The sequence below is a fragment of the Juglans microcarpa x Juglans regia genome, chromosome 4S (genome assembly GCF_004785595.1).
Source record: "Juglans microcarpa x Juglans regia isolate MS1-56 chromosome 4S, Jm3101_v1.0, whole genome shotgun sequence".
In the NCBI taxonomy this organism is placed as follows: domain Eukaryota; kingdom Viridiplantae; phylum Streptophyta; class Magnoliopsida; order Fagales; family Juglandaceae; genus Juglans; species Juglans microcarpa x Juglans regia.
Window position 1 is genome coordinate 1,074,100 of NC_054601.1, and position 13,389 is coordinate 1,087,488.

Below are 13,389 nucleotides of genomic sequence, written 5' to 3' on the forward strand. Positions count from 1 at the left end.
TTAAGGAAAGAAAAATGCTGTCTTTTTCTCTAATTTTGCATCCTTTGCTTGGATGTTTCTGCAACATCCTTTTCTTTCAACGGGATAAAGTGAGTCAACCAAGTTCTCTGTTCAACCCTCAGGACTCAGCTGGATTTGAATAATGGGATGGATCAAATGGGTTGCAGCAACATTTGAAGCACTATCAGTGAATCCTGTGATGGCCCATTTGGTGACAGTCCCATTTAATTGGCTCGTTGAATATTTGCATCCCTACATCTCTGTCGTTGAGATGAAAGACTACCGTCGAAGTTTACAGGTTGCAATTTGATGCTCGAGTGGGCCTATCTGTAGGGTAAAACGTCGCTGTGGTATTGCAAAGTGGGATTAAAGATAACAAAATACTGGCAGCTTGCTATTGGCGGCAATGAATCCATCAAAGGTAGAAAAAAGGTCTATATTCAAATTTTATAGCTCTGTTTGGTCACCGTTTTCATACAGCCATAGAAAATTCATAAGAAATATGTATTTTGATATTATATTTCAACCTCAAGTCTTGATTTTCTTCTTGTTTTTTGCATGAGAGAAAAAAAATAATGCGTAATAAGCCAGCATAATGAACTACCTACATGGGTCTCTAGTCTCTATTTTCTTAAAATTTGCAGCCTGCCTGTCCTTGTCCTCTTCTCTCTCTCTTTTGCGTTTATAATTATGCTCGTCCGTGGCTACGCATGTGCGTAAGTGTGTTGCTGGTGCTGCTCAGCAATGGAGCTCGGGAGAATCTCTTTTCTTCTTCTCTGTGCATTTCAGCTTGTTTCTGCACAGCAAACAACTGCTCCTGATGAAGGTTTTCTAGCTGTTACGAATTCAGATTCTTATACAAGAAATTCAGTTTGAGTCATTTTCAATCAATGTTTCTAACTACTGCTTCTGTTGGTCAGTGGCTGCTCTCAACAAGATAATAGACCACTGGAACTTGAGAAGCAAAGTGAACCTTACGATCGACCCATGTAGCCAGAATGCACCATGGGCTCCCGAGCTTGCAAATCCCCGTGTGGCTTGCAACTGTGCTGGCAACAGCTGCCACATCACTCACCTGTTAGTTCTCCTTCATCATTTTTCAGTTGTCACATTTATTCTTGTTGGGTAAAGGAAGTTTCCAATATATTTCACTTGATGCAGGAAGGTTTATGCTTTAGACATTTCTGGTGAAATACCCAAGGAAGTTTTTCTGCTAAAGGAGTTGATGGACTTGTGAGGGATCTATTCTTAAGATTTTAAGAACTCCTTGTTGCTTTGATATTGATTGATATTTGAAATCTTGCCTAATGATGCAGGAATCTGGGTCAGAATGTTCTGAGTGGACCCATACCGGATGAAATTGCACAGTTGCAAAATATGCAATACCTGTAAGGCTGTAACTGCCAAACTAACTTCTTTTTATCCTACCGCTAGTTTGAATGGATAGAATCAACTCACTGCCGTTTTTCATTTTCATATGTACGTTTGAGGTGTATTCATATTTAGTTTCTTTATGATGAGTGATTGAACAGTAGCCTGGGCATAAACAACCTGACTGGTCGAGTGCCTCCAGAGCTTGGTAATTTAACCAAGTTGGTTTCTCTGTAAGCAAACATGTGCATTTTTTCAACGCTATTTTCTGTGTTTGTTAAGCTTCTTCTGTACTCATCTAGTAATTTCCAAAAATTTTATCATATTACAGAAGTTTTAGCTCAAACAACTTCTTTGGACCGTTACCAATTGAGCTTGGAAAATTGACCTCCTTGCAGCAGCTGTAAGTTTTTCCCATTTTTGGCAACCTTGAAGTATCATCTTGCTCTTTGTTGAGCCATCTCATTTTTTACCTGTACTTCTTTCAGGTATATTGATAGCAGTGGAGTGAGTGGACCAATACCTCAAGAACTTGCAAACTTAAAATCCCTACAAATTCTGTACTTAATTTCTCTTCTCTATGTACTTGAACATGGTGCTTTTTGAAATATCAGAGTCTGATGATGTCCGTTGTATATTCATTGTGGATTATCTTGTCTTGTTTCAGCTGGGCATCTGATAATCGCTTTACCGGAAAGCTCCCAGAATTCTTTGGGACCCTTACAGAACTCAGGGACCTGTATGCAAGGATTTCCAATTGCTTATTGCTACTATATTTTCAAAATAGGAGGGCTCATTTCATTATGATATTTGATATATATTATGTTGACTGGTACTGCACTTTCTCTTTCATAGGCGACTTCAAGGTTCCTTGCTTGAAGGCCCAATCCCAAGCAGTTTTGGTGCTCTAACTAAGCTAGAGAATCTGTAAGGCCTCTCCTAAATATGAACTTGCATGTTTTTATGCGTCATGTGGACTTTAATTGTTGCTATAAGATCTATATATATCCCTTTGCACTTCTGATGTACTATTCATGATTATACTTTTTCCCCGACTCATTTGGGATTTCTGCTTTCCTTATGTTCTTAGGAGAATCGGTGATCTTAGCAAGGAAGACTCAAATCTTGATTTCTTGGAAAAACAAACAAGTTTGTCCATACTGTAAGATGTTCTATGTTCTGTATCGATCTTAGAAAAAGAAACTTAACACGAATCTTTAATGTACATACTAAATAAACTTTCTCAAACGTGTTTCATAGATCTTTACGAAACTGTCTAGTGTCGGGTGAAATTCCAAAACGGATTGGCACATTTTCTAAGTTGCAACACCTGTAAGTAACCTTGACAATATGTTTTTCTCATGATCAGAATCATTCACTTATTTTATGTTTCATGTCTTATTTAAATGAAGTAATCAAGTCGTTTACCTTTTTCTAATATGAAGTTTTCATGATTTTAGTTTTTCTAAAGGACTCTTACTGATTTTCTATGTCTTTGATAGGGACTTAAGCTTCAACAAGTTGAGTGGCCAAATACCAGAATCATTAAAAGATTTTCCTTTGTTGCAATATCTGTAAGTAATCCAACGGACTTCCATTACTATATATATATATATATATATATATATATATATAGGAATTGAGTGGACAGCTACCAGAATCATTAAAAGATAATCGCTTTCTATGTCTCAGATTTCTGGGAAACAATAACCTGAGTGGACAGCTACCTGCGAATATCATAAGTCCAAAGCTCATCGCCTTGTATGTGCAACCTTGAACTTATGATTTCCCTTCTTGTTTGTGAACAAGATTTCCCATTATCTGGTGAAGTCTTGAGATGTTATTCCTTAATATTTTTCAAGCATGGTATCTCTTGACGGATCTATAATAGCTGCAATTTACAATAAAGGCAAAGCTGTGCAGTCCTGTTGTAAGAAATATCTGTTTTTTCCTGCCTCGAAGGATGTGGAAGTCTTTTAAAAGGCTAAATTATATGACCATAAGAATACATAAAAAGTATTTAGGCCTGCTGTAAAAATTTTCTCAAATATAGTAACCTGTTTAAATCTCTCAGAAGTACGACTAATAGTTCTGGTTTGTGGGCAGAGATATCTCCTTCAATCCCATCTCTGGCAGTTTGCCTCTAAATTTTTCAAAGAGAGGCTTTTCAATGTAAGTTAATCTTCTCTTTACGTCCCGTAAGTTAACTGCTTGATACTGTGATAAAGTAGAAGTACTACGAACCTATGAGAGCAGGCTTTTTGAAACTTATGTGTGCCTTGATAGTAAAATTATGTTGTGGTGCCATTTAACATGAAATAACTACCTTTTCCCCTTCAGGAATGTTGTTGGAACATCCATCAATGCAAATAGTTTACTGGACAGGTAATTTGTATAACTGAAAGTGAATGATATTATGATACTGATGATTGACTATATTCTCGTAACTCTAGGTTCCAGTAAACTTTTTTTATATCATTTTAATGGTCATCTATATAGGAAGGCAATAGGGATGCTGCAATGCCTCCAAGGAAATGCCAAATGCAGTAACCAAGTTCCAGCCTGTGAGTAAACTTTTTCTTAATCATATATACTGATATGACCATCTTGTAACCCATTTGGATATATGAAAAAAGTTGACGAGGGATTGGAACTTATGAAATTCTTCGCAAAAAGGGTAGAAATTTGTTTACTTTCTAGATCAAGTTCATGTTTTAATTTTAGTTTTTGGGGAATATACTTCTGTTGTAGCTTCATTTTCTATTAAATGTGGAGGCACTGAACAAATATCTTCCACTGGCATCAAATATGATGATGATTCTGAAAACCTTGGAGCTGCTTCGATGTACACAAGTTCTAATGATCAATGGGTTGTAAGCAACACTGGATTTTTCATTTCCAATCCAAGTGGACCCCAGTATATTGCAAAGACTGACTCTCAAATCACGGAAACTTTAGATTCTGAACTGTATAAAACAGCAAGGATTTCACCAAGCTCACTGAGGTACTATGGCCTTGGCTTGAAGAATGGAAAGTACATTGTTGAGCTTCACTTTGCAGAGATAACAATGGACGATGATACTCAGTCTTGGAAAGGTCTTGGGAGACGCTTATTTGATATTTACATTCAGGTATGGTGAAAACATCTGATATCAAAGGCAGGCTCACCATTTTATATGAATAATGCAAAGTGGACAAGACTGATAAGATTGTGGTTAAAAACTTGCTTTAAGACTAATTCCCTAATGATCATAAAAACTGCTTCAAGTTTTCCTATCGTGTTAGGAAGAGGGAGACATATTCTCCTGAATCTGCATATTTTAGTGGATCAACTGCTTAATTTCATCTTATTTTGATTGCCCATTTTAACATTCATGAAATGCTGCAATTTGGCCGAAGGGTGAGAGAGTTCTCCAAGACTTCAACATTCAAAAGGAAGCTGGTGGATCCAAAAGAGCGTTGATCAGAGCATTCGAGGTCAATGTAACAAACACAATAATGGATATCCACTTCTTCTGGGCTGGGAAAGGCACTTGCTGCATTCCATTGCAAGGCACATATGGACCATTGGTGTCAGCAGTCGTTGCTTATCAAGGTAATTCTTTATATCTTTCCCTGTACCATGCAATTCGCATTTTCCTTTGTCAATCATCATAAATGTTAAACATTTCCCGCAGTTAATGCTGGGTCTTCTTCCAAACCGGACAAGAAGCTTGTAGGAAGAATTGTTGGAATAGCAATTGGATGTGTAGCTGGTTTTGTGATAATCTTATCAATGTTCTACTTATGGTTCACCAAAAAGGGTGCACCAGGACACATGCGAGTATACACAGACTCACCAAGGAAGAAAGGATTACGCTGATTTCGACCATGTTAATGTGTTAAAATAGCAATAAATTGTTGCACTCGAGAATGTTTTGGGTGCTTGGTTATGCTTTTCATTTTTCAAGGACCAGTTTCCATTCAACTATCCTAAAACTTCCTAACAACAGCAAATGGTTGTGTCAATGAAGATGCATAATTGCATATATAGTTTATGCAAGGCTTAAAATAAATTGGATAGGATTGTAGGAAAGACTCCATGTAATATATATGGGTGTGTGTGTGTGTGTTTATGTAAAATATATATGTTGTGAAAACAATATTGAATGGTTTGTGAAGTCTCGCGTCTCAAACCGTGTCTTCTTTGGCCCCATTTGGATACAAAATAGTTTGATCACATCGTTACAATTTTATTAAATTTTTATATAAAATATAATAAACAATTCAATTTTTTTAAATTTTAAAAAAATAATAATATTAAAAAATAATATTTTAACAATATTTTATTCAACTTTTAATTAAAACTATTTTCATTATCCGAGCCTTATGCTTTATGGAAAAAATAATTCAATTTTTTTAATCTTTAAAATAATAATAATATTAAAAATAATATTATATTCAACTTTTAACGTTTCCGTCAACTCAACAACTTAAAACGACAGAGACATGATATGCGATCACGGTGGGACTCGAACCCACAATCTCCCGCTCCGGAGGCGAGCGCCTTATCCATTAGGCCACGCGATCCGACGCTATTTCCTCCGTAATTTACTTTGTGACATGGAGGTTATTATAACCAAGCTCTGCAATTGCATACAGAAAAGATACAAACTTGCACAGAAAACAGTAGAGTTATTGAAAAGACAACGAAAGATTTGAAGACGACAAAACAAAATGATTGTGTAATCAAACTTGTAAATAGGTGCGGCTACTATGCCGCCCTAACTTCACCTAAAAAGTTTTTTTTTTATTTTTATTTTTTTAATACATATAAATATTTTTGAAAAATAAAAAAATATATATTAATATACTTAAATAACTTTTTTAATTACTAATAAAAAAAAATTAACTAACGATCAAATAGAATTGATAAAATGAAAAGATAAAGTAACTTTTTCCATACAATATTGATATGATCAATGAAGCCAAGTTAGAGAATAGATTTAATACCTAAGAATGAACGAGATCGACCAACGTTGTCGTTGTCTGTTGTTTGATAGCCTAAAACCGAATTTTAGTAACCCAATTAATCCGCGACCACTATAAAAATAATATTTTTATTTTTATTTTGGATGCTACATATTTTAAATAATTAGTTTATACGTAAGATTATTTAAAATGAGTCACATTAATCATATATACTCTGATTGGATGCGATAAAATTTAAAATATAGAACATAATTTATTTTCAGAAAACGGTTCAAAAGTGAAAATATTTTTAATCATAATTTTTCTTATTTACAGTGCATCAGTTTATAAGGTTGAAAGAAGATCGATATTGAGATTAGATGAGATAGTTTTAGATAAAAATTAAAAATTTAATAAAATATTGTTATAATATTATTTTTTAATATTATTATTATTATTATTAAATTTAAAAAAATCAAATTGTTTAATATATTTTATATAAAAATTTAAAAAAATTATAATAATAAATGAGAGACTATACAAATTAAGATAAAACCGTTTTTGTGTATCAAACGGAGTCATATGTGAAGTTATCACAGGATTAAAAAAATGATATATGTGTATAAATATCTCATAAGAAGCTGTGCATACAAGTAGCACAGCTTGAGCTCACTGAGATCAACCGGGTCTCTCCCGGTCTCTCACTGCCATGTTAATTGTTATGTAAATATGAAGATGAAGATAAAGATAGATAAACCATAGCTAGTGCTCTTAACCCCCGCGCGCGCACAGCCATATGCTTCTTTCCGACAGCGAAACACCCGCACGCCTCTCCACGCTTTAGGTAAACGAGGGCTGCAGCCTGCACTGCTTTCCCAGATCTCTCCTCAATCCAACAGTTTTTAAATAAATTCCTCCCAAACTCACTCCCAGTCCCCACTTTAAAAATCTGACCTTTTTTGTTCCTTTGCCTATCCCTACCCCCTCTTCCTACACAGAATCCGAAAGAGGGGGAGAGAATCTAGTGGAGAACCATCTCGGAGAATTTTTTGCTTTTTGTTTTCTTGCATTATACGACTACCCTGATCCCATTCTCATAACTCAGTTGGTCGTTTCGATCGGAACGCTGTTGTTGTCGAGGAGATTGACTGGATCCGACGTCGACTTCTCTGATCGGAGACGGAGAGTCCGCACTCGCCCGCCGATCTACAATTCGAAAAGCAACGGTAAATTTCAGATCTTTTTATATGTTTTGTTTAGGTTAGGCTTCATTTTCTGATTCATTCTCGTTGAGCACTCCTTTAAAGTCAACTAATTACGAGCTTAATTGGCCATTAAAATCCATTACATATCTTCTGAGCTATATTTCAGTGTGTTAAAGTTAACTTCTATCTGTATTAATTGTGATTATGCTAGTTTGGGCGACTGAAGAAGAAGAAAAGGGGGAACGTAAGACATAAATGGCGCCGAGCACGATCCGGAAGGCGATTGGGGCCGTTAAGGACCAGACGAGTATCGGGCTCGCGAAGGTGGCGAGCAACATGGCCCCCGAGCTGGAGGTGGCGATTGTGAAGGCTATGAGCCACGATGACGACCCCGCCGACGAGAAGTACATCCGCTCCATCCTCAACCTCACTTCCTACTCTCGCGGGTACGTCCACGCCTGCGTCTCCGCCGTGTCCAAGCGTCTGAGCAAGACGCGGGACTGGATCGTGGCCCTCAAGGCGCTCATGCTTGTCCACCGCTTGCTCAACGAGGGAGACCCCGTGTTTCAAGAGGAGATCCTCTACGCCACGAAACGGGGCACCAGGCTCTTGAACATGTCCGATTTCAGGGACGAAGCGCATTCCAGCTCCTGGGATCACTCCGCTTTTGTGAGAACTTACGCCATGTATTTGGATCAGCGCCTGGAGTTGATGCTCTTCGACAGGAAGAGTGGTGGTAGAGTTGGAGGAGGCGGCGACGGCGGTAGCGTCGGTGGAAATGAAAGATTTGGGGGCGGCAGAGACAATTTTAGGTCACCTTCGCCCTCGAGGCCATACGATTATGATTACGGAGGCGGCGAGAGTAGTACTCATGGGTACGGGAATTACGGGATGACGATGAGACGGTCCCGTTCCTTCGGAGACGTGAGCGAAGCACCAGAGAAGAGGGGTTCGATGCCGGTGACTCCACTGAGGGATATGAAGCCCGAGAGGATATTCGGGAAGATGGCCCATTTGCAGAGGCTCTGTGACCGGTTCTTGTCGTGCCGGCCCACGAGTTTGGCCAAGAATAGCCGAATGATTTTGATAGCGTTGTATCCGATGGTGAAAGAGAGCTTCCAGTTGTACGCGGATATCTGCGAGGTTTTAGCAGTGCTGCTTGATAAGTTCTTCGACATGGAATACCCAGATTGTGTTAAGACCTTTGATGCTTATGCGGGTGCTGCCAAGCAGATTGATGAGCTTATCGCGTTCTACAATTGGTGTAAGGATACCGGCGTGTCAAGGTCGTCCGAGTATCCAGATGTGCAGAGGATTACGGCTAAGCTGCTGGAGACGTTGGAGGAGTTTGTGAGGGATAGGGCCAAGAGACCAAAGAGTCCTGAGAGAAAACAGGAGGCCGTGGCTAAAGAGGAGGAGGCGGCCGTACAGAGTATGAATGAGATAAAGGCGTTGCCTCCACCTGAGAATTACACTCCTCCACTGCCGGAGCCAGAGCCAGAGCCTGTCATGGAGCCTAAGCCTCAGCAACAAGTAACTGAAGATTTGGTCGATTTGAGGGAGGATGTAGCCACTTCAGATGATCAGGGGAATAGGTTCGCCTTGGCTTTGTTTGCTGGTCCACCCGCCAGTAATGCAAATGGATCGTGGGAAGCGTTCCCATCAAATGGACAGCCGGAAGTGACATCGGCTTGGCAGACTCCGGCTGCTGAATCTGGCAAGGCTGATTGGGAGTTGGCATTGGTTGAGACGGCCAGCAATTTATCGAAGCAGAAAGCAGCATTGGGTGGTGGACTTGATCCGTTGCTCTTGAATGGAATGTATGATCAGGGAATGGTGAGGCAGCATGTGAGTACTGCCAAGTTGAGTGGAGGAAGTGCCAGCAGTGTGGCGTTACCAGGGCCAGGGAATAGTGCCACACCTGTTTTGGCTCTCCCTGCACCGGATGGGACGGTTCAAACAGTTAATCAAGACCCATTTGCTGCATCCATGAGTATTCCGCCTCCATCTTATGTGCAAATGGCTGATATGGAGAAGAAACAGCACTTTCTTGTACAGGAGCAGCAGGTATGGCAGCAATATGCGAAGGATGGAATGCAAGGTCAAGCTAGTTTAGCGAAGATCAGCGGCCCTGGATACTATGCTGCAGGTCCCATGCCCATGATGCCTTATGGCATGCCGCCAGTCAATGGAATAGGAGCTCCTGCTCCAGCAGGGTATTACTACACTCCTTACTGAATTTGCCTTTCTCCCACAAATCTGCGATAACCTTTCTTTGTTCATTTCCATTAGCGTTTTGCTTCTTTTATCCAACTTGTATGATCTTATTCCTGCCATCTGTTGCGTGAGAATGGAGGGGAAGAAACAGGCTGGCTGAGTTGGAATGATACGTGATATTTGATTCCTTGAATGTGTTAACTAATAGTGATGTCTCTTTATGTTCTGTAATAGATGGATGTTCTTGACATCTTTACTTTCACTTGTTCATTGTTTTAACTAAGAATTTATTCTCTTTTTCTCTGGGTTACATAAAAGGTTCAGTCATCGCAAAAAGTTGGGTTGGAACTTGTTAGTTTCTTGCCATACTAGTTCATGTCCTCTGTATTGATACGTGCCTTGTTCTCGGGGAAAGGATTGGGTAAAACTTTTGTAAGATCAATCTTCATTCGATCCGATAATACAACCCTAGCACTTATGCCAACCAAACTTTTTCTTTTCCTTTTTATTTTTCAAAAAAAAAAAAAAAATTTGGGAACAAACCAATTAGGTAACTAACTTATCAGTCGCCTTAGTACACTGCTCTTGATATTTTATTTTGAGTTTTGCTACTTATCATCTCCACACACCACATTTTTTATTATTATTATTATTTTAATTTTTCTTAGAGTAATTCAATTTTTTTTCTCATCATCCATATAGCACACGTTTGTTAAGAGAAAAAATAAATAAATAATTATGTGTAGTGTTAGGATGATGAGTTACAAAAGGCATTCGAGTGAATAACTATGCCTTTTGGTTTTCTACTCAGACAGACAAAACAAGTGGGAAATTGGGAATAATATTTTTGCTAAAAGAAGAACATGGGGACTACAATTGTGACATAAATTGCACCTTGGATTTGATTAAGCCTGAGGAGCTATGATTTGCCCACTTGGGTTATTGGGATTGGAGACAACTGATGTCCCATAAATAATAATAATAATAATAATAATAATAGGACAGCTGAATCATGGAGAAGATGGACATTGGATTCCATATGTTTGTACTGAATGCTCATTCTTTCATTCACTGAAAACTCAGAGATTGTGGCTGTTGTGCACCCAAAATTCCTGCCGTTAATTATATAGATAGAATCAGATCTTATTGACAAGGGAGATGGAAAAAGAACAGTATTTTAGGGGAGAGGCATGCATCCAGCTTTTAGAAGAAATGTGTGGTTTGTGTCATCCCTATGGCCATTTTCACTTTTAGTATTATGGACATGCTTGTCGGTGCTGTGGATCTGTCATCTGTGTCCCTCCATGTCACCTGTTATTACTCCCCATCCGAGTGAAAGTGGGGGGGTGTATGGTTGTTGGTCTCAAATGAAAGATGAAAAGTGGCATCATGGCATTATGCATGTGGTGTCCATCTTAGGCACCACCGACCATAACAAGAGAACCCTTTTTTTTTTTTTCTTTTTTTCTGTCAAGGGTTGAAATCACACCCTATTGCAAAACACCTGAATCTTGAAAACAGAATGGTTAAATAAATTTTCCTCCCCACTATCCATTTTCAATTATGATGATGCAAGTGCAGGCTGACACAATCTCTACTATATACATGACAATCAAAACCCACCCCGAGACTCCACCGGGGAAGTTTCCATTTTTTTAACCATTTTACCTTATTTTAAACAACGATAACCACTTGCCAAACATCCTCAGGTCCTCTCTCTCTCTCTCTCATGTTTCGTATTAGGTGATGTTATGATTGCTGATTGCTATGATTGAGCACTTTCTGTGTTAGATTCCGTTAACACGAAGCTCCTAAGTTGGTGATATCCAATTAAAAATTAGGTTTAAAGTTGTCAGTTGTGGTTGAAGCAAAGATCGTGTGAGGTGATAGGATGATCCGTTTCTTTATTTTCCTATCTTAATTATTTCCATATGTTCAATAAACAATTTCAAACTAAAATTATTAAAGTTTAAACAGGACGATTATAGGGATCACCCGGGCCACCACCCCCCCCCCCCCCCCCCAACCCCAAAAATATATTATAATAATCCTTTAGAGAGAGAGAGAGAGAGAGGTGACAAGTCCAACTTTAAACACAAAAAAAAAAAAAAAAAAAAAAAATGTCAGATATAATACCTACACCTAAAATTGTTGTGAAATTAAATCGGGGCATTGAAAGGTCAACTTAACTGCTCACCAGTCCCACCACTTGAAGTGCTGTTCCTGCCTTTTTTTTTCTTTTTTTTTTTAATTCAATTTTTAAGTATTATAATCACAAATTGATTTTATAAAAATAAATTTAAAAATTGATAAAATTTTATATGATACGTTAAATTTATTTTACATATCACATCAATTCACTTTAATTTGAGTTAACTTTTATAAAATTTCTTTGTGTGACCAAAGTAGAGAAATACTTTAGGTACAAAGGAATTATACAAAAGGAAATCAATAGACTGATATGGTTTGATGTAATACATCAGATTGTAAAGTTATTTTTAGTATAAAATAGATCTAACGAATCACGTGAAGGCACATCAGTTTGTGGATTTATTTTTGTGTAAACTCTTTGTGTTTATAGCAATTCTCTTTTTCATATATATATATATATATATAATTTTGTTAAAACTAGAATATCACTATTTAAATTTAAAATTTAAATCAGCTGAAAATTTTAAAGAAAAAACATTAAAAATATCACTATCACATTAATGAATTTAAAATGACTCAATAAAATAATAATAATATATATATATGTGTATCATTATTTATTCGATTGCTTATTATTAGCAATATCCAAATTCAAAAAGCTCATTTCCGGATATCATTTATGTCCTGGTAATGGTGGTTTTGAGGCGGAGAATGTGGACCCAATTAAGATTATTCTATTCTGCCCCCTAAAACGAACCAAAACCAGCCGATTTGGAACTCCCCAACTATGCATTAACACTACTCCATGAACAGACCTGACCTTTTAGCCCAAAGAATTATTATGAACCATGAAGGCCCAGGCCCAATCAACTAACCAACAAAACAGACTCACGATCCAAAAGTCCAGTGAAACCATCAACCATGCCCGATATCGGTGTGACCTTCTTACTCGTTTTGGGCTAAGCCCAGAATATATATAAACAGAGAATAAGGGCCTAGTTTGATTTCGTAAATAAGATGAGATGAGTTGAGACTAAAATTAAAAATTGAGTAAAATATAATTAAAATATATTTTTTTAATATTATTTTTATTTTAAAATTTAAAAAAGTTAAATTTTTTCTTTTATTCTTTGTGAAAATTTAAAAAAATTATAATAATTAGATGAGATGATAGAAATTGTGAAAATAAATGAAGTCTATATAAAAATTAATGTTAAATTCACATTCATTTTAAAAAAGAATAATATTTATTATTAAAAAAATAATTTTTCATATAAATCTCATATTTAATTACTTTATAACAGTAAATATCATTTTTTTTATAGATGACTGACATGATTATATAAAGATGAATAATATTAAATACAATCTGCAAATCTTACGCATTTTCTTAAAAAAAGTTATTGAATTTTTTTTTTTTTTAATGAATATGAGATACCTACTTTGCAAATATCATTTTTCTTTATTCTAAACATTAGGTGTAGTTTGAATATTT

At 37.0% G+C, this 13,389-nt stretch overlaps 2 protein-coding genes and 1 non-coding gene across 3 annotated transcripts; 2 read left to right on the forward strand and 1 right to left on the reverse strand.

Moving 5' to 3' along the window:
* Positions 1 to 395: 395 nt before the first annotated feature.
* Positions 396 to 5,362, forward strand: LOC121263742 (probable LRR receptor-like serine/threonine-protein kinase At1g56140). Its single transcript, XM_041166806.1, has 19 exons — positions 396 to 826; positions 921 to 1,077; positions 1,162 to 1,233; positions 1,317 to 1,388; positions 1,533 to 1,604; positions 1,703 to 1,774; positions 1,860 to 1,931; positions 2,039 to 2,110; positions 2,227 to 2,298; positions 2,462 to 2,533; positions 2,632 to 2,703; positions 2,874 to 2,945; positions 3,064 to 3,132; positions 3,478 to 3,543; positions 3,712 to 3,756; positions 3,871 to 3,935; positions 4,123 to 4,502; positions 4,771 to 4,966; positions 5,049 to 5,362. The coding sequence occupies exons 1-19, from the start codon at positions 745 to 747 to the stop codon at positions 5,231 to 5,233; spliced, it is 1,965 nt and encodes a 654-aa protein (XP_041022740.1). The 5' UTR covers positions 396 to 744; the 3' UTR covers positions 5,234 to 5,362.
* Positions 5,363 to 5,867: 505 nt separating this feature from the next.
* On the reverse strand, positions 5,868 to 5,940 carry TRNAR-CCG. Its single transcript has one exon. It is a non-coding gene; the product is annotated as a tRNA-Arg (tRNA).
* Positions 5,941 to 7,095: 1,155 nt separating this feature from the next.
* On the forward strand, positions 7,096 to 9,948 carry LOC121263744 (probable clathrin assembly protein At4g32285). The gene is made up of 2 exons (XM_041166808.1): positions 7,096 to 7,547; positions 7,738 to 9,948. The coding sequence occupies exon 2, from the start codon at positions 7,782 to 7,784 to the stop codon at positions 9,762 to 9,764; it is 1,983 nt and encodes a 660-aa protein (XP_041022742.1). The 5' UTR covers positions 7,096 to 7,547; positions 7,738 to 7,781; the 3' UTR covers positions 9,765 to 9,948.
* The last annotated feature ends 3,441 nt before the right edge of the window (positions 9,949 to 13,389 follow it).